We start from the raw sequence: 18,290 nt of genomic DNA, 5'->3' as shown, positions 1-18,290 counted from the left end.
TAACCCTCTCATATTTCCTCCATAAAGTTAGCTTTCCCATCCATCTCCGTACATTTTCTCAAGTCTTTTTGACTTCAAAAAAAAAATAATGTTTAAAAGTTGTATTTTTAATAATAATTCTTTAAAAATCAGCCCAAATAATATAAATTATACAGTAATACGTTTATATTACTGTATTAAACGTACATTTTTTTAAAGTGATTAGCTTGTAAATGTATCAGCTTAATATGTTTCCTTTGTTTTATACATAAACTAGCCATTTTAAGAAGAGGTTAATTAGAAAAAGATATGGTATTACATATGAAGAAGTATTTGTATCAAAGCTGGGTATTGAGAGGCGGGTTTAAAGAACGTTAGAATATGTAATAAGTTAAAAATCTATAAAAGGTTTTATTAAAGTAAAACTAAAAGCAAAGGAGACAAAAAAGAATTAAGATCACAGTTATATAAAGGCGTAGAATACATAATTGTTTATTTGTTAGATATTTATTGTAATAATTTTTGGGAAGAAATAGTATATATAGATTATATTTGTAAAAAAAAACACAACAAGTTTTTGATTTTAGCCCTCCATGACAGCTTCAAGTAGAAATGTTAGATTTAATGTATCAGATGATTATGAAATATTGGATGTTATAGGTGAAGGTGCTTATGGCATTGTATGGTAGGATTTTGGGTCAAAAATGGATCAAAAAATATAATTATTTAGTTCAGCAATTCATAAACCAAGTGGGCAAAAGGTTGCTATTAAGAAGATATCGCCTTTTGATCATTCTATGTTTTGTTTGAGAACATTGCGTGAAATGAAGCTACTTCGTTATTTTAATCATGAAAATGTGTGTTTATAATGGGTTTTAAAGTCATTTCTTATTGTTTTTATGAACAGATTATTTCTATCTTGGATATTCAACAGCCACAAGATTTTGAATCTTTTTCAGAGGTGTATTTGATACAAGTATTGTCTATAATAGACAATGATTATGGTTTAATTGGATAATTATATAGGAACTTATGGAAACTGATATGCACCGTGTAATTCGTACACAGGATTTGTCAGATGATCATTGTCAATACTTTATTTATCAAATACTTCGTGCTTTAAAGGCTATGCATAGTGCAGACATTCTGCACCGAGATTTAAAGCCGTCTAACTTATTGTTAAACGCCAATTGTGATCTTAAAGTATGTGATTTTGGCTTGGCACGATCTGCTGTTAGTACGGAGGATAGTAGTAGTTTTATGACAGAGTATGTGGCAACACGCTGGTATCGTGCGCCTGAGATTATGTTAACCTTCAAAGAATACACCAAAGCAATTGATATTTGGAGCGTTGGATGTATTCTTGCAGAGATGCTTAGTGGGAGACCTTTATTTCCCGGCAAAGATTGTAAGGATGATATATATATTTGTATATGTGAATCTAAATAGATAGATCATCATCAACTTATGCTTATATTGGATGTACTGGGTACACCAACAATGGAAGATGTAATATTTTATTGGGGAGAAGAAGATTAGAATTAATGTTTTTAGTATTATGGAATCAAGTCTCGCAGAGCACGAGAGTATATTAGATCATTGCCATTTAAGAAGCGGGTTTCGTTTGCTTCTATATTTCCTAGGGCTAATCCTCTTGCTTTGGATTTGTTAGAGAAGTTATTGGCTTTTAATCCTGCAAAAAGGGTAACTGCAGAAGAAGCACTTCAACATAACTATCTTGAGCCATATCATGACCCGGATGGTGAGATAATTTTATGTATATTTGATAAAATTAATGAGTTTAGATGAGCCAACTGCACCACCTATCTCACCAAGTTTTTTTGACTTTGATAGAATAAAAGATAGTCTTACTAAAAATGATTTAAAAAGTAACAATATTATTAATTATATTATTATTATTAAGTAATTTTAGTTCTTATTTATAAGGAAATTATGAGTATGAACAATTGATTCTCTGGATATCTTTAGACCAGATTATGTTATATTTTTCAGTTTTTTTTCATAAAGGATGCATCTTTTCTTGTTTGGTTTGACATTTTAATAATTTAAATATTATATTTATATATATATTGTCACTAATAACTTTAATATTTATATTTATTTTGGTTTTTTATTAATTTTAATGGCATTGATAAAAATATTAAATGATTTCTAAATAATAGATTCTATTTCTAATAATTAGTTTCCAATATCTTTACATTTGTATTATACAAGTATATTGATCTGTTCCCTTGTATTTCATAAAAAGTAAAGCTTATATATATAATTATCTTTTCTAATTTTCAATTTAATTAATCAATAAAACTTATTTCAATTATTCTTTCTATAATAAATTAAGATAATAAAAGTAAAATACATCAAATAATTCAGAATTATCATAGTAAAAATATAAGAATTGATTTCTACACTTATTAATAATCCTATAATAACTTGTTTTAAATTTTTTGCATAATAAAAACTATTTATAATAAAATAAAATACTAATATTCATTTTTCTCTTTTTCATAATCCAAAATTCCTTCTAAAAGTGATCCTGCTTCTGGATATTCAGATACTACACTTGTTTTTATATTCCATTTATCATTTAAATGTCTCCATGTAGTACTCCCAATTGTCGCAATTTTGAATTTTAATAAATCTTCGTTTTTTACATATTTCATCACAATATCTGATCCATATGGACTAAAAAACACAATCCATTCTAAATTTAACTCCTCATCATATATAACTTTATTAAATTCTTTTTCAAATTCAATTCTCTCTTCCATCTTATATACAACAATTTCCTTCAAATTAATCCCTGATAATGGTAATTTCTTCTCTAATATACCTATTCTTCTCTCCCCCGTAATAAATAATATAGGTTCTTCTTTCTTATGATATGATATAATAAATTTTGACAAATTTTCCGCATTTCCTGATTCTTTTCCATAAATATTAGAAAATCCAAGTGATATTAGCTCTTTATAACATGCTGATCCAACTGTATATACCCTCATATTGCTGATCTTCTCATATTCTTGTTTATCTACATATTATCAATATTTTTGCTCTTTTTTCGCCGAAAAAAAGACCAATTCCTATCAGAGACTCTTTAAAAGAAACAATTGCATTTCTACTAGTGAAAATAAGCCCTGAATACATTATATATGGGCTTTTTTCTAAAATATTTCTAAGACATTTCTGATTTATATAGGAACATGTAAGAATAGGAATAAATAATGTATTAAAGCCTTTGTTCTTGAATAATTTCTCATAATTGTCCTCTGAAGAGGCTCTTTTTCTTAGAAATAAGACGGTTTTCATTATTTTATAGATTATAAAGGTCGACGTAGGTTGAGTCTTGGTAGGTCTCGACGTCCAAAAATTGGAAAAAAAATAAATAGTGAAATTAGGCTAAATTTAGTGGGAAAAACGGTAAAATACATGTTTTAACGTAATTTATGACGTTTTTTTTGTATATAAAGGTTTTTTCAGGGTTTTTTTAACGTAAAAATAGGCCAAGATATGTATTTATTACCATCAAAAATTAGATCGTATGATATCTGAGATTAATTCGTTGATCTGAACATATTTAGCACAGAATCTATTGAAGAAAGTGTCTATGATGAGAATGAGGGTAATTTTTTGCCAAGTATTTTTTTTTTTTAGGGAGATATTGGAGAAGATATAAAGATTATAGATGTACCGGTTGTTCCTGGGCTAATTAGGGGCTATAAAGAAGGGAATATACATAGAAATAACGAGAGGAAAGATGCGGTGCTGTTTTCAGGAGACAATGTTATGGAGGGGTTGCGAGAACAGTGTAGCAATCTGCATGTTTCTGGATCGGTTATACAGCGAAATAAACATAGAACAGTTAGGGCGTATGATTTATCGTATAATGAACCTTTAGAACGAGGAAGAGATGTTAATTCGGGAGATTTGAATGATAAAAAGATATATCCTTTCGTGTCTAATTTTGGGGATCAAACAGAGTTAAAAAATCCTCAGCTTATATTAACTAACCAGAGTGGATCTAAAATTGATCCAGAAAAGATTCCATCTGTGGCAGATGTTCATGAGATTTCGCAAGAAACATATAAACATAATATATTTTCAGTTACGGAATCCAATGTTATTCCAACAGCGAATACGGACTTTATAGCGTTTGATCAAGGGATTTCATCACCGAAATTTGTTAGATTGGTAACTAGAAATATAGCGGAAACGAAAGAGATTTCATCGGCGACATTTATACCTATATCTATGGTTATTCAGCCATTTGCTTCACAAAAATCTAAAGAAGGACCGATTCCTTTAGTAGATTATGGAGAAATGGGACCACCGAGATGTAGAAAATGTAGAGCGTATATTAATCCATTTATGAGTTTTATACAAGGTGGATCTAAATTTGTATGTAATATTTGTTCATTTCCAACTGATGTTGGTGCTGAATGGTTCTCTCCTTTGAATGGTTTTGGAAAGCGACAGGATTTTGATCATAGACCTGAGCTTAGTCATGGGACAGTAGAATTTTCTGTTCCTAAAGAATATGAAACATGTCCTGTTGAACCGATCAAAATGATTTTTGCTATTGATGTTAGCGAAACTTCTATTCAAAAAGGAATTCCAAGAGTTGCGACTAATGCTATAAGGAGGGCATTATATGAGCCATCAGATAGGCCTTTTCCTCATGGTGCTAAAATTTGCATTGTTACTTTTGATCGTACTTTACATTTTTATAATTTATCAGTAAGTGGTTGCTTATGTTTTATATATTGATTTTTTTAGTCCTCAATGAATGATGCAGAAATGTTAATTGTTTCAGATATTAATGATACTTTTGTTCCTTTACATAAAGGATTATTTGTTGACGCATATGAATCAAGGTTTTTTTGTTATTTTGTATTTAATGCTTGATATTAAATATTATTATAGAAATATTATAGAGATTGTTTTAAACTCTATTGCAGTAATGTTCGATGATTTAAAGGTTCCAGAACCAGCGTTAGGTTCTTTAGTTGAATCATCTCTTATAGCATTGGTAACTTAATTATATTGATAACATTTTTGATTAATACATCTAGGAAAAAACTGGTGGAAAATTAATTGTTTTTTTAACTACATTACCTACATGGGGACCAGGAAGTCTTAGGTTTAGAGAGGATTCTAAACTTTATAATACAGATAATGAAAAACAATTATTTACTACACAAAATGTTTATTGGGATAATCTTGCCAAGAAATGCGTGAATTTAGGCGTTGGCGTAGATTTTTTTCTTTTTCCTGCTTTTTATATTGATATCAGCACTATAGGTATTTATTTAAATTTGTTAAATCATGTTAACTTTGATAGGAGTTTTGGCAAGTATTACTGGTGGTGAAATATATTATTATCAGGATTTTATAGAAGAGAGGGATGCATCCAAAGTAATTGGAGAATTTACTAGAAATGTTACACGTGAGCAGGCATATCATGTTCAGATCAAAGTTAGATGCTCAAATGGCTTACAAGTTCAACAATATATTGGAAATTATATACAGAAGAGGTCGGATTTGGAACTTAGTGTTATTGATTCAGAAAAAGCGATTTCTATTACTTTTACATATGATAGTAAATTGAATCCAAAATCTAACGCTTACTTTCAATGTGCAGTATTATATACTACAGCAACAGGTCAACGTCGCTTAAGATGTTATAATACAGTTGCATCTATATCATCAAATCCTTGTGATGTTATTAGATATGTAGATATAGATGCATATATTACAATTCTTGCTAAGAGCGGTAAATTTACTATTAATTATGATTTTGTATCTAATTAGAATAGCTTTACTTAAAATCATGAAAAAACCTCTTAAACAAATCAGAGATGAATTAACTGATGTGTGTATCAATATTTTGGCATGTTATCGAAAAAACCTTTCATCATCTATACCTACTTCTCAGTTGGTTCTTCCGGAAAACTTAAAATTGCTCCCCATATATATATTATGTCTATTAAAATTGCCCGCATTAAAAAGTGAGTTATATATATATATATTATAAATGATTTCTTTCTAAGAAAAAATAGATGGAAATATCCAAAGTGATTTACGAATGCAAAATGCTCAATATATGTTAACAGTAGGTGTTCGCGAACTTATTTCTTTTATATATCCTCGAGTTTTCCCATTACATAATTTATCAGATGAAGTAAATTTCTTATTTCCAAAATTCTTTAATATTTAATAAATATATAGATGGGTTTTCCTGATAACACTGGAAATTTTGTTCTTCCTAAAGCGATTAGAGCATCTTCTTCTTATTTAGATGAAGGAGGTATTTATTTAATGAGTATATTGTTCAACGATACTTTTTTTCAAATATTAACAATCTCAAGTAAATGGAAATAACGCTGTTTTATGGTTCCATAATTATGTATCACTAAAATTATTAAAAGATCTTTATGGAGATGATATTTCTAAACTTTCAGATATAAACCCTCGATCTACTTATCTTCCAAATTTAGACACTCGATTTTCCATTCAGGTTCGAAATATTTTTTTCTATTTCAATTCTTTTTATCCTGGAAAAACCTTAACAGCATACGTTTCTCGACAAGGACTTGATGAATCTGCAAATGAATTTATAGCACAACTTGTAGAAGATAAACAATGCAATTCTACATCTTATGTTGATTTTCTATGTTATATTCATAGGCAAATTCAACTTGAAGTATATTTAAATATTTCTTTTTTCTTTTTTTAAATAATTATAGTTGTCAGGAAACCGTCGTATTTATGATTTTAAAGAAGATCTATTCAGATCCTGGCAAGGACGAATATAATTGCTTTGTTCTGTTTTTTTTCAACTACTTGTATTTTATTTCATTTATTATTTGACAAAACATCATTCGATACCCTCGATTTAAAATCTTAGAGATAAAAAATGGTTGCTAAAGAAGCTGTAGATAGATTTGAAGAAGATAAAAAGGATGTCTATGTATCAGAAAACATACCGAAAAATAGTTGTCGTGTTTGTGTGTCATTTAAAAAATGGATGCAAAACCAAAATAATTCTTTATATGATAAAGAAAAGACATCGAATCTAGATAATATAGATCTGACAAATTGTCCTCCAGATTCAGAGCTTTTAGGTAGATCAACATGGACGTTTCTTCATACGATGGCTGCAAATTACCCTGAATCCGCAACAGTAAAAGAACAAGTTGAAATGCAAGAATTTTTAAGAATTTTTGCAAAACATTACCCATGTTTTTATTGTGCTCAAGATTTTCGTGAGTGGATGAATCGAAAAGAGAACCGAGCAAAAACGAATGGTCGAGAAGATTTATCATTGTGGATTTGTCAAGCACATAATGAAGTTAATAGAAAACTAGGTAAACCAATATTTGACTGTTCTAAATGGAAAGAACGATGGCGAGAAGGATGGAAGGATGGTAGTTGTGGATGATTGATAAGTTTTTTATGTATTGAAATCGAGGTAATATTAGAAATGTGATATTTTATATTTAAGTATCATTAGCCGAATCGTTCGATGATTTTATATTAATAAGTGATTCTAATACAGAAAGAACTTCAAAAGGTCCTTGAATATGCCAGTCTGCTGTTGTGATCTGAAAAAATAAGAATATTATAGAAAAAAAAAAGTATACTTTATTTGATGCGCCAATGGTTACGGTAAAATATGTTTTTAAATCTTCTCTTTTCTTTAAAATACGAAACATGTCTTTTAATTTTTAGTAATTCTTTTAAGAAAAATTTAATAACAATTATTTACCTTCGTCTGTTTTATCATCTCCTGCACTGAAAACAAAATCGGGTTTTTCGTCTTTAAAAAGGGCTAATAATTGATTTACTACTTCACCTTTATTGATAGAAAAAGGTCGAACTTCAATATTTGCTTTTCCATTTAATACTTCAACATTATAATTTGATGTAATTAGGCTTTCTAAGTGATTTTGACATTCTAATGCCTGAAAAAGGCCATAATCTGGATCTGCCCGACGATAATGCCATGTGAGCGTGCATCTTTTTTGTTCAATAAATGAACCTAAGTTAATATTGAATATAAATCATTTTTTTAAAAAAAATATTTACCTTGAGTACGTTCTGTATAATATTCAAAAATCTTATAAACTTCTTCTTGCCATGATACATCCATATTTTTTGTAAGATCTAACCAATTAGATGTATTTGGAAAACGCATATAGCAACCATGTTCTGCACTGATAATTTAAGTTAATAAAATGTTTTGTTATAACTAAATTCTTACCTCAATCCTAGTTGAGGAATATTATCTAGCCATTTTGACAAAAAACTTTGATCACGTCCAGAAATTATCCATACTTGGTTTTGGGGATTTTCAGCTAATGCTCTTAAAACCCGTAAAAGTTGTTGGGATGGAATAGCAACAAGTGGATCTTTAACAATTGGTGTTAGTGTTCCATCATAATCAAACATAAACAAGCGTTTATTCGCTTTCTGATAAGCATTTGTTAATAACGTAGTATCAATAACAGGAGTAATTTGATTATAGTTAAAAGTTGCTAAATTTGTTAATAATTTTGATATGAATGATGAAATCCATGTTTGAACAGTATTCATTGTAACATAATTATACAATTTAAGTTGACGTGCTTCTTTTTCAGATTCAGATATACAAAGTGCCTCGTTAATTTTTTTTGCAGTATCCTAAATCAAGATCAATTCATTTTAAAATGTTAATCATTCAGTATCACCGTAACATCCCATGGGTTAACTTGAATTGCATCTTGAAGTGCATCTTTTGTTCCTGAAAATTCTGATAATAATAAAGGCCCATTGTTTCCTTTTTGACAAATAACATACTCTAAACTTGTGGTGTTTATGCTATCTCTGATAGCAGTAATTATTCCTACATCGCCTGATCTTAAAAGCGCAAAATATTCATCTTTTTCTAAATGTTGGTGATAATGATGTACAGGTGTAAATTCCAATGATCCATATGTTCCATTTATTTCGGCTATTAAATCTTGTATCTGTTTCTCAAATTTTGATGTGTCATCATTTACAGGTGAAGTTACTTGAATAAACACAACCTGTATATGTTAATGAATTATTAAAAGTAAAAAGTAATAACTTGATTTCTCCAGTTAGAAAATTGTTTTAAAAAACTTTCAAAGGCCTTCAATCCTTGTAATACTCCTTGAATTTCATATATTTTTGCTCTTCCTATAAGTATTTTCTTATTTGAATATAACTCCCTAATAAATTGCATTTTTTTCTGAATTTTCTGAGTTTGTGATTCTTTTTCAACCCGTTGAGCATCTATTCCCATTGGAAGAACTTCTATAGCTACATATGCACCGTTAACATCAATTCCTTTTCCAATAGAATCGAATCCTAAAACTCTTGTACAAGTACTAACAAAATGCCTTGAAAAAGAATAACTTTGAAACCCAATCATATTAGCCCCAAGCATTCCCATTAATATTTCTTTTCGCTCTAAAATATTAAAATTTTTTAAGTATATATTATAATGTATACTTGGAAGACAACGAAAAATCTCTGAACTTGGAAAAGGTTCATGTAAGAAAAAGCCCAGATACGCATTAGGTAACTCTTGACGAATAAGTTGAGGCAATAATAGAAGATAGTAATCATGAATAATAACTATAACCGATATTATTTTGTATATATTATCATTAGGAAATTATACTAATGTCTGCTGGCCTATAAATCTTAACAATAGCATCTGAATATGCTTTATTAAATTCCACATAATCCTTCCAACATGTTTGTTCATTCCATTCATCTGTTGTATTATTCCATAGACGATAATGAAATAATGGTAATAATACTAATTATTTTGCATCTTTTTTTCATATAAAACGAACATATAACATACCTGTATTTGGATATTTCCTCCATCTAGATTGTTGTTCAATCGTTTCTCCAAACTGATGATCTGAATCCGATAACATCCATATAGGCACAATCTCATCCTCATATGATTTCGAAAACGATTCCATAAATCTTTCTTTATCTTCTGATGTTAATAATACTGTATTTGTATTATTCGTTGTATCCATATCATTAGAATTTGATTGTATTTCCTGACAACTTGCCGTTATCTCACCCGTCCACCCAACTAACTTAGTTTCCCACCCTGTTTCTCGAGAAAGCCATGATATTGATGCAAATAATGACGATTCTCCTCTTCTAGGACGGAATTTCTATATCCAAAAAATCAACTTTATTTATTCTCCTTGTACCATATTATTCAAAATACCCATTCTCCATTCTGGGGATTAAAAAAACACTTATATGGTATTGATGTACATGCAAAAATAACTCGTTCTGAACATTTTAAAGGCCATGGTATATTTTCTGGTGAACATATTCCGCCGTTCTTCTTTTTTTCATTTTTACACTGATTATTCACAAAATTATTAGAAAAAAAGCAACTATCCGCTTTATTCTCCTCCGTAGATTCTTTTAATACACTTTTCTCGTCCTCATTCAATGTATTATACAAGTTCATCTCCAAAAATACGTTATTTTAGCCAATTTATGTATTTATATATAACAAAAAAGATATCCTCAAATATTTATATTAAATATCAATTAAAATCCTTTATAATCCTTTAGATTTATATAATATTTTTAGAAAATATCCAAGATATATTTTTTATCAAAATCTTGGTAGTCATCAGCGAAGGTATAAGCTTTATATATAATATAAATATGATTAAAAATAGGAAGCAGTTAAAAACACATAAAACATGTTAAAAACAACATTTATTGTAGTATTAGATGATATTATAATTGTGTATGTATGATAGTTTTATTATTGTGTATGATAGTTTTGTAAATATATCCAAATGATGATTAATTTTATAAGATGTATTAATTTATGATTTTTGCTACTTCAGCTAGTATGTCAATGCCTCCCATAGTGATATTTTGATTACATAAAAATTGAATGCTCATTTTTTGGGTATTATTTTGTTTTAAAGAATAATCATTTGTATTATTTGATAAAGTGATGATATTAGAAGGTTCTAAGTTGTAATCCATTAAAATAGTGATAGAAGGAAGTTTATTGTTGTTAAATTGTAAAGTGTTTGTTTTGTTGGAAGAATTGGATGTATTTGAAGAAGTTAATGTACAAGTGGTATTATTATAAAGTGTTATTGATGCTGAATTGTTATAAAATGAATTATCTTCTTGTAAGAAATCGTTTTTTAGATGAATTTCTTGCCATGATGATTGTATATTTTGGTATCCATTAGGTAAAGGTAAATTGGTATCAGATGGAATAATAGTTTTTATGCCTAAATCTAAATCTGAAGAAAAGTTTGAGGGTATAGGACCCGCCTATATATAAGCAAAAATACTAAGAATAGATGAAGAAAGCAAATACCTTAGGTGATAAAGAATTTTGAATAGATGAATGAAGAAATGAAGGTGATGAAAGAGAGTTTGAAGAATCATAATGATCTGGTATTTGATCTGAAGAATTAAAAGAATTCGGTGTAAAAGAATTAAATATAGACAATTCGGGTGGATCTTCCTCTTGTGAATCTGTTATTTTGTCTATAGATAAATGATTCGTATTGTTTTTAGGTTTTATAGTATAAATTTCTTGGGTTTTGCGTAATATTTTAATTTTTTTCTTGCGAGTTACCATTCTTGATTGTGTTAAATCATCTTTTGCTACTGATTCTTGGGTTTTAGATGTTGATGTTTGTAAAGAATTAGATGATAAAGCATAGGGTGAATTAATCACTTCGTTTATATGAATTGTTTGTGCATGTTGACGAAAATTGTCTAATCTTGAAAATGTACGGCCACAATAACACTTAAATGGCCTTTCTCCTGTATGTTTTCTATTTTTTGTTAAATCTAACCTTTTTCCCCGAAATTATCAACCTAATATGTCTCGCAAGATGTTCACTTCTAGAAAATTGCATACAACAATTCCCAAATCCTGAACATTGAAATGTTTTATTATTTTTTACTTTCTTTTTATGATTTCTTTCAATATTCGTGTTTGTCATTTTTTTCAATTACTTAAAATTTATTAAATATCATTTAAAATTATTAATTCTAACACATATTTCTTAACATTTTATTCTATTTTTCATTTAAATTATTAATTATTTAAGATTTTCCTATTTCATTATTTTTACACCGCAAAAAGCTACTTATTACCTGATTTTTCAAAAAGTGCACGAATTCGTTTATTTTTCTCTGAAATATCTTTATTACATTTTACCCCTTCTAATATCTATATCTTCTTTTTTATCTTGTTTTTAGAGTAGATTATATTATTTTAGTTAATACTCTATATTATAGAATAAACCCATTTATTAAAATATTAGACTAATATAATGTCTTAATTAAAAAACTAAAACAGAGCTAAATATTAATTATTTTGTCTTAATCTTGCTTAAAAGTCTTAATATATTAGGCTAAAAATCATAAGAAAATCAATATACATTTTTCAAGGTTAAGTATAGATTAAGACGGGGAGAAAGGGCATTACGAGCATATGATTTTTTCATATTATATTTAAATAGAAAAAGTTAAAACAAGTTTTAATATATTTTGCATAATTTAAATGTTCCCCTTGATCACTGATTAGTGTTTCACACTCTAAAGATCCGCTATTTGCTTTAGTTATATCCTGAGTCTTCAGGCACCCTAATAAAAAGATATTTCTGCATAATATGAGGAGATAATACATAAAAGAGATATGATAGATAGAGAATAAGGCTATTAAATGGGCTAAAATAGAGAGAGAAAGGGGAGAATATGTATATTGGTAAAAAAAAAAGGTTATCGATGAGCAGGCCTAGCGGTGAAGGGATAGGAAAAAATGAAATGAAGAGATAATTTGAGATTTTAAAGGATATATGCGTGTAAAAAAGAGATAAACAGGTTTAAATTGAGGGTTTATTTAAGATGAAGACGCATATATAAAGCCGAAAACTAATAGGAAGAAAGGGCTATATGAAATGCATATAACAAGATATCCTTGTAGGGATTTACGTGTACAAATTGGAGAAAATGAATGGAAACATGCTTTAGACATGTGGAATGAATGTATTGAATACTTTATGAGTATTTCAGATGTAGAATTTAGATATATACTTGATGATCGGGAGAGTGAAACATTGTATGAGTTTATTAAAGATTATTTGGATGCGCATACACCAAGGAAACATGTTAATTTAATGGTAAATAATGGTAATGAAGCGGAAGAACGGCTTGAAAAGAATGTATTTTCGTTAATATACAAGATTTTTACATTGGAACAACCAAATATACAAATTTTTGAGATTCCATTTGTAATATTTGATTTCTGCAGTCTTTTTGGGTCTAGCAGTACAGAATGTGTTTTTTTTTCTTTAGAAAATCTCTATAAATATGCAAAAAATGAAGTTTTTTTGCAAATACAAGGTGTTTATGAAAATTTTCAGGAATTAATGAATAAACTTGTCTTTTTAAAGGGTAAGGAGTTAATAGAGGAGGCATTGATGTACCGGGTAGCTATTCGGTCATTAATAGTATTTATTCAGTTATGTTTTCCAGCTACATGTGTATTTTTACAAGATGAAGAGTTTTTACAATTAATGGTACATCTTTATCATGAGAATTCTATTGTAGATGAGATGAAATCTGATTTTTTGTGTTTGGTATATACACTTTTTACAGCATTTCTTTCAGAAAATGAGGCACGTTTGTTAATTATCAAAAGATTTGTCTGGTTATATGAACAATTGTCATTAGAAACAGCACTTTTGCGTGATCTTGTGCTTGATACATCAATTGTTGAACGTTTTTATGAATTTGAGTTATTTTCTGAAGAAATTATGTCTCAGCTTAGGATTTTGAGGGAAAATACTGAAACAAATGATTCAAAAAGATCTTTAGATGTTAGTAAATCTGGAATTCTATGTTTTTTTCATTTTAATTTTGTTTTAGTCTTATTTGGATCCATCAATTAGACGATTATCTTTAATATCTCATATTAAAGATATATTTCCTGATTGTACAGAAGAATTTATTGAATCCTGCCTTAAGAAATATTGTGATGATGTAGAAGCAGTGATTTCTTATATTTTAGAAAACTCTTTTTCCTCAAATATTTGCTCAGTAGATAAAAAGGCTTCTAAGTATTTTAGAAAAAAAGGCAAATTTTATATATTAAAGTCTATAGTTTTAAATCAAATGGTGGGGAATTGTCAAAAGATGTTTCAAAAATGCCAGTTTATCATAAAGATGATACGAATGTGTTTGTAGATTGTCCTAAAATATATAAAGGGAAAAAAATGTATAGAAATGTTTATTTATTAATATTTATCTTAAAAATTTAAGTTTTCAGACAGCAGATGATATATTAAAAGACAAATCATTTGTTCGTGAATATAAACAGACTATATTGGACTTGGAACTTCTTAATCAAGATGATGAAAGAGATGATACTTATGATGATGTTGATGAATTTATTAATTTGGAATCATCTCAAGAAAAGAATTCTAATAAATTGATGGTTTTATTTAATTTCTTTTTTTTATAAGTTAATAAATATAGGATAATATGGATGAAATACTATATTTAACATATATAGTATCACCAGAGGTTTTTGAACGTGGATCTCATATTAGAAGATCTTCTGCTAGAATAGAGCTTCGTTCAAAAACGGGTTTTTCTGATGAACAAATTGAAGGTTGGAAAATCATGTTGGATAGAAATGTAAGATTTTTTTCTTTCTTTTTGATATTTTTAATTTTTTTAAAGCCTAAACGGATAGAAAAACTTGAAAACATGCTTAAGTTTTCTGGTGATCAAGACCCAATTCCTCTAGAAAGTAAAGAACAAGATGATAAATTTAATAAGAACTCTCAAATCTCTCAATTTTCATATAAGAAAGGTAAAAAAAATAAATAAAATATTTAAAAAAAGTATTATATTAAGATATTTTTAAAAATACTATTGAAGAATATCAATTAAATCAATGAATATTAATGGATACAAAATAAGGAGTATATATGGGATACATTCATGTAACAATTACAGAATCAGGAAGCAAGTATTTTATTGTTACTTAACAATTTATTATTTTAAAATACTATAGTATGCAGATATGTATTTTGATTTCTATTAAATATTCAAAATTAATATACATACTTTATTCATTTATTTTGCATTAAAAAAATATCAAAACTGTAAATGGTATGATTCTCGTAACAATTACACCTGTTAATGTATTTTGGTTACTTCTATTAATAATAGAAGGAAATATAGTAAATATATCTACATTATTTTACCGTCAATTCTGTCTGTAAATGTATTATATTTTTGCAATGTTAATATTAATGCTTTGAATATTGTAAAAGTTCTGAATTTTTATGACATTGTAAAAATACTTGGAATAATAATCTTGTTAGGTTCTGTTCTGTTAGGTTCATTTATTTTAGTTGTTTTAGATGATATAGTTGACATGTTAATCGCCTCTTGATATGCAGAAACCAAATGTTTATGACGAGGTGATTTATCTCCAAAAACATCTTTTGTTTTTATGTTTGTATCAGAAAAATTAATAGGCTTATCAATTTTCGAATCAACTCTTGTTTTTCCCAAACCAGAAGATGTAAGACTGATTTTCGAATCATTTTTATATTCTTGTTTATAACTAAACAAGGATGATGTCGAGGAATGATCTGATTTGTTTTGATTACTTTTGGATACTAATTTTGATTGTGGACATATGTTTTCCATAAAAGATTGTTTCATATTAGATAAAGCACCAATTTTCTTAGATTGATTAAAATTGTCTAATTTAAATTTTTGGCAATGATTATTTGCTTTTTTATTACATGATTCATTATCTTTTCTGTCCAAGAGCGTAATATCTAAAGCAGGATCAGACGGCAACCTATTCAAAGAAAGCGACTCCTTGAGTATATTGTTATTATTGACATCATTATCTTTTTCTAATAAAAATACGGGCGGAATAATAACTTTACATCTTGTGTTAGATGATTTGACCGATTTTTTCACTGGATTTTGATCATTTTTTGAAAAATTTTCAGAATTAAATGTAGATGTGTTATGAGTTATTGATAAATACGTATTGGATGACTTATTATATAATTGTGGCATTGAAATGTTTCCTAAAACCGGAGGAGAAGGTTTACTTTTTTGAGAGTTTATATTCTGAATGGTCGCTAATTTTTGTCTGTCCAAGTTAGTTGTAGAATTAGAGTTCTTCTGATGCTCTTTTTTTGCATATGATTTAAATAAAAAGGAGTCATTTTCTTTTGTCATTGGTGCATGTATTGGATTGCTATTGTTTTTTCTTATATTAGTAATAATAGAATCTTTAGGCCTTGTGTTTTCCTTTTTACTTATATCTTTAGATGAGTTGGTTGTTTTTGGAAAAATATCTTGTGCAATCTTAATGTTTTGAGAAGATACAGTAAGCCCTGGTGTTTTCGATATAGAATGTAAAGGAGAATTTTCATTTTTATTCAGAAATATTGAAGGAATTCTAACTTTTCCTTTTTTCTCAAAATTTGTTTCTGAAAAAACATCCTTTTTGGTATGTTTGCTAGGCACTTGTTTAGATATTATATTCTTTATATCTTCTATTTTCTCCAAGGGTTTCTTATCTTCCAAAATAGATCCTAAATTATTTTTAGAAACAACTTTTTCTTGAAGTCTCGTTAAAATATTTGATTTGTTTTCTATTGATAAAGCTGATAACATAGAGTTAATTTTGTCTTCCAATTCAGTAATATCGAAAAGATCATTCTTTGAATTTCGGTAATTAACTATATTATCATTAATTACTGATACATTGTCATTTTTGCCAAATAGCGTCTTTTTATCTTGATTAACTTCATTTTTAAATTCCATTCCTAAAGATCTATCCAAGATAGATTTTTCCTTAATACATTTACTATTGTTATTCATGCAATCTTTTTCATTAGCTAGTCGTTCGTGGTATTGCAAAGTAGAATAATTCGTTTTTGCCTCACATGAAAATGGAGAACTAAGTTCTTCTTTTATAATGAAATTAGGCGATACATCTTTTTGAGATACTTTTGTAGGTAGAATTCCCGTTTTGATAAAAGGAGAGAATGAATATATACTGGATTGAGATGGCGTAATGTTTTTCGATGATATCTGCATCTTTTTCCTAAAAGGATGATTCATATACTTCGATTCATAACACTTTTGAGGTTCGTAATTTCCCATATTCTTAATAGTATACAATTTACACGGAGATACACTTGGAGGAAATAGAGTACGTCTTAAAGATATCTTCTGACAAAGGCAATGTACACCAGAATAGCCTGGAGGATTTTCTTCATCTTTCTTCCTTATATTTTCCCTTCTTTGTTTGTAAAAATCGGTTTCTTCTGCGTAATTCGACATGAAAGTTTCTCTTGCGTCAACAAATATTTGGGATGAAATGTGTGAATCAATTGAAGAGGATGTTTGTGTATAACCCGGATATATATGATTCTTTTTTTTTATAGGAGTTGAACATTTTGATGTTTGTGTTCCCTTTGTTTCAAGAATCTTTGGTTGTTTTGAAAAGCAATCGAGTAATCTAGACAATAAAAAATCCGTCTTAGATATAGAAGAAATGCTTTTGGGAATCCTCTGCTTTTCCAATGATTCATCTTTTCCTTGGCATACATTTTTAATTGGTTGTTCTATAGGATTTAATGGATGAGGTATTTTTATATTATTTTCTGATATTGTCCCATACATGTCGATAAATGTAGGAGGATTAGATGTTTTTAAATCATATTCTAGGGTATGGTTTTGTTTTTCTTTTTTTAATCCTTTAATTTCTGGAAGCCAAAAAAATGATCGTTTGGCCTTATCGCTTGTTTTTTTAAGTGCTTTTGATTCATAAGATAAACCAAAATTCTCTTTAAACATATTCCCATATTGTTTCTCTTGCATAATCCTCTCGGGACTATATAACTCCTCATGATTATATTTTTCTTCTGTTTTTACTAATGTTTTTGATTTAAGCGATGCTACAAGTTTATATAACTCATTATTTTCCGTCGGACAATTAATCCCATAAAACCAATGCCCTTTTTCTCCTTTTCCTGAACATTTTCTCCCCTCCCATATTTCTTTAAGTGATCTCCTATCAATTTCATCTTCATCTTCCTAAATTATCCTTGAATTTTAAACTATTTTAATTTTGAAAAAAACATACCATATAGATTTTTCTACAAATTAATCAATATAATACCAATTGTACATATATAATAGCAATGTATCGT

The 18,290-nt window shown here is 28.2% G+C and overlaps 8 protein-coding genes across 8 annotated transcripts; 4 read left to right on the top strand and 4 right to left on the bottom strand.

The window, feature by feature from the left end:
- Nucleotides 1-526: 526 nt before the first annotated feature.
- On the top strand, nt 527-1,992 carry T552_02142 (mitogen-activated protein kinase 2). The gene is made up of 8 exons (XM_018370697.1): nt 527-664; nt 710-836; nt 887-955; nt 1,006-1,387; nt 1,433-1,488; nt 1,534-1,741; nt 1,785-1,868; nt 1,913-1,992. The coding sequence occupies exons 1-8, from the start codon at nt 573-575 to the stop codon at nt 1,948-1,950; spliced, it is 1,056 nt and encodes a 351-aa protein (XP_018225584.1). The 5' UTR covers nt 527-572; the 3' UTR covers nt 1,951-1,992.
- Nucleotides 1,993-2,480: 488 nt separating this feature from the next.
- Nucleotides 2,481-3,306, bottom strand: T552_02141 (hypothetical protein; the record flags this gene model as incomplete). The annotated part of the gene is made up of 2 exons (XM_018370696.1): nt 2,481-3,028; nt 3,075-3,306. 2 exons carry the CDS (start codon nt 3,304-3,306, stop codon nt 2,481-2,483), a joined length of 780 nt encoding a protein of 259 aa, XP_018225583.1.
- A 111-nt stretch (nt 3,307-3,417) lies between these two features.
- T552_02140 (hypothetical protein) lies at nt 3,418-6,855 on the top strand. Its single transcript, XM_018370695.1, has 13 exons — nt 3,418-3,457; nt 3,500-3,536; nt 3,579-3,634; nt 3,683-4,734; nt 4,774-4,871; nt 4,921-5,026; nt 5,070-5,298; nt 5,339-5,770; nt 5,814-6,005; nt 6,057-6,178; nt 6,226-6,319; nt 6,366-6,700; nt 6,744-6,855. Exons 2-13 carry the CDS (start codon nt 3,508-3,510, stop codon nt 6,810-6,812), a joined length of 2,814 nt encoding a protein of 937 aa, XP_018225582.1. The 5' UTR covers nt 3,418-3,457; nt 3,500-3,507; the 3' UTR covers nt 6,813-6,855.
- A 58-nt stretch (nt 6,856-6,913) lies between these two features.
- Nucleotides 6,914-7,438, top strand: T552_02139 (hypothetical protein; the record flags this gene model as incomplete). Its single annotated transcript, XM_018370694.1, has 1 exon — nt 6,914-7,438. The coding sequence occupies one exon, from the start codon at nt 6,914-6,916 to the stop codon at nt 7,436-7,438; it is 525 nt and encodes a 174-aa protein (XP_018225581.1).
- A 15-nt stretch (nt 7,439-7,453) lies between these two features.
- Nucleotides 7,454-10,556, bottom strand: T552_02138 (trehalose-phosphatase). The gene is made up of 11 exons (XM_018370693.1): nt 10,259-10,556; nt 9,875-10,202; nt 9,686-9,826; nt 9,514-9,639; nt 9,107-9,471; nt 8,727-9,065; nt 8,261-8,679; nt 8,086-8,213; nt 7,766-8,038; nt 7,641-7,714; nt 7,454-7,601 (listed from the first exon to the last, which is right to left on the bottom strand). Exons 1-11 carry the CDS (start codon nt 10,508-10,510, stop codon nt 7,497-7,499), a joined length of 2,550 nt encoding a protein of 849 aa, XP_018225580.1. The 5' UTR covers nt 10,511-10,556; the 3' UTR covers nt 7,454-7,496.
- A 275-nt stretch (nt 10,557-10,831) lies between these two features.
- On the bottom strand, nt 10,832-12,074 carry T552_02137 (hypothetical protein). The gene is made up of 3 exons (XM_018370692.1): nt 11,902-12,074; nt 11,393-11,858; nt 10,832-11,346 (listed from the first exon to the last, which is right to left on the bottom strand). The coding sequence occupies exons 1-3, from the start codon at nt 12,027-12,029 to the stop codon at nt 10,876-10,878; spliced, it is 1,065 nt and encodes a 354-aa protein (XP_018225579.1). The 5' UTR covers nt 12,030-12,074; the 3' UTR covers nt 10,832-10,875.
- An 869-nt stretch (nt 12,075-12,943) lies between these two features.
- On the top strand, nt 12,944-15,042 carry T552_02136 (hypothetical protein). The gene is made up of 6 exons (XM_018370691.1): nt 12,944-13,910; nt 13,960-14,150; nt 14,195-14,308; nt 14,353-14,527; nt 14,569-14,730; nt 14,776-15,042. Exons 1-6 carry the CDS (start codon nt 12,990-12,992, stop codon nt 14,923-14,925), a joined length of 1,713 nt encoding a protein of 570 aa, XP_018225578.1. The 5' UTR covers nt 12,944-12,989; the 3' UTR covers nt 14,926-15,042.
- A 269-nt stretch (nt 15,043-15,311) lies between these two features.
- T552_02135 (hypothetical protein) lies at nt 15,312-18,270 on the bottom strand. The gene is made up of 2 exons (XM_018370690.1): nt 18,224-18,270; nt 15,312-18,174 (listed from the first exon to the last, which is right to left on the bottom strand). The coding sequence occupies exons 1-2, from the start codon at nt 18,224-18,226 to the stop codon at nt 15,385-15,387; spliced, it is 2,793 nt and encodes a 930-aa protein (XP_018225577.1). The 5' UTR covers nt 18,227-18,270; the 3' UTR covers nt 15,312-15,384.
- Between the last annotated feature and the right edge of the window lie 20 nt (nt 18,271-18,290).

This window comes from Pneumocystis carinii, assembly GCF_001477545.1.
Source record: "Pneumocystis carinii B80 chromosome Unknown supercont1.9, whole genome shotgun sequence".
Taxonomy (NCBI): Eukaryota; Fungi; Ascomycota; class Pneumocystomycetes; order Pneumocystales; family Pneumocystaceae; genus Pneumocystis; species Pneumocystis carinii.
Note: the sequence above shows the minus strand (reverse complement) of the source record. Positions and strands in the feature narration are given on the sequence as shown.

Bases quoted from the DNA above. Each gene is read 5' to 3' on its own strand.
- T552_02142 (XM_018370697.1), top strand. From the start codon at position 573: ATGACAGCTTCAAGTAGAAATGTTAGATTTAATGTATCAGATGATTAT. The intron at 837-886 runs GTGTGTTTATAA...TTTTATGAACAG, and splicing joins GTTATTTTAATCATGAAAAT to ATTATTTCTATCTTGGATAT. The intron at 1,489-1,533 runs GTAATATTTTAT...TAATGTTTTTAG, and splicing joins GTACACCAACAATGGAAGAT to TATTATGGAATCAAGTCTCG.
- T552_02136 (XM_018370691.1), top strand. From the start codon at position 12,990: ATGCATATAACAAGATATCCTTGTAGGGATTTACGTGTACAAATTGGA. The intron at 14,528-14,568 runs GTTTTATTTAAT...TAATAAATATAG, and splicing joins AGAATTCTAATAAATTGATG to GATAATATGGATGAAATACT. The intron at 14,731-14,775 runs GTAAGATTTTTT...ATTTTTTTAAAG, and splicing joins AAATCATGTTGGATAGAAAT to CCTAAACGGATAGAAAAACT.
- T552_02137 (XM_018370692.1), bottom strand. From the start codon at position 12,029: ATGACAAACACGAATATTGAAAGAAATCATAAAAAGAAAGTAAAAAAT. The intron at 11,859-11,901 runs GTTGATAATTTC...AACAAAAAATAG, and splicing joins CATCTTGCGAGACATATTAG to AAAACATACAGGAGAAAGGC. The intron at 11,347-11,392 runs GTATTTGCTTTC...GCTTATATATAG, and splicing joins AAAATTCTTTATCACCTAAG to GCGGGTCCTATACCCTCAAA.
- T552_02140 (XM_018370695.1), top strand. From the start codon at position 3,508: ATGTATTTATTACCATCAAAAATTAGATC. The intron at 3,635-3,682 runs GTATTTTTTTTT...TAAAGATTATAG, and splicing joins TGAGGGTAATTTTTTGCCAA to ATGTACCGGTTGTTCCTGGG. The intron at 4,735-4,773 runs GTAAGTGGTTGC...TGATTTTTTTAG, and splicing joins TACATTTTTATAATTTATCA to TCCTCAATGAATGATGCAGA.
- T552_02138 (XM_018370693.1), bottom strand. From the start codon at position 10,510: ATGAACTTGTATAATACATTGAATGAGGACGAGAAAAGTGTATTAAAA. The intron at 8,214-8,260 runs GTAAGAATTTAG...TTAAATTATCAG, and splicing joins ATTCCTCAACTAGGATTGAG to TGCAGAACATGGTTGCTATA. The intron at 8,039-8,085 runs GTAAATATTTTT...ATATTAACTTAG, and splicing joins TTATACAGAACGTACTCAAG to GTTCATTTATTGAACAAAAA.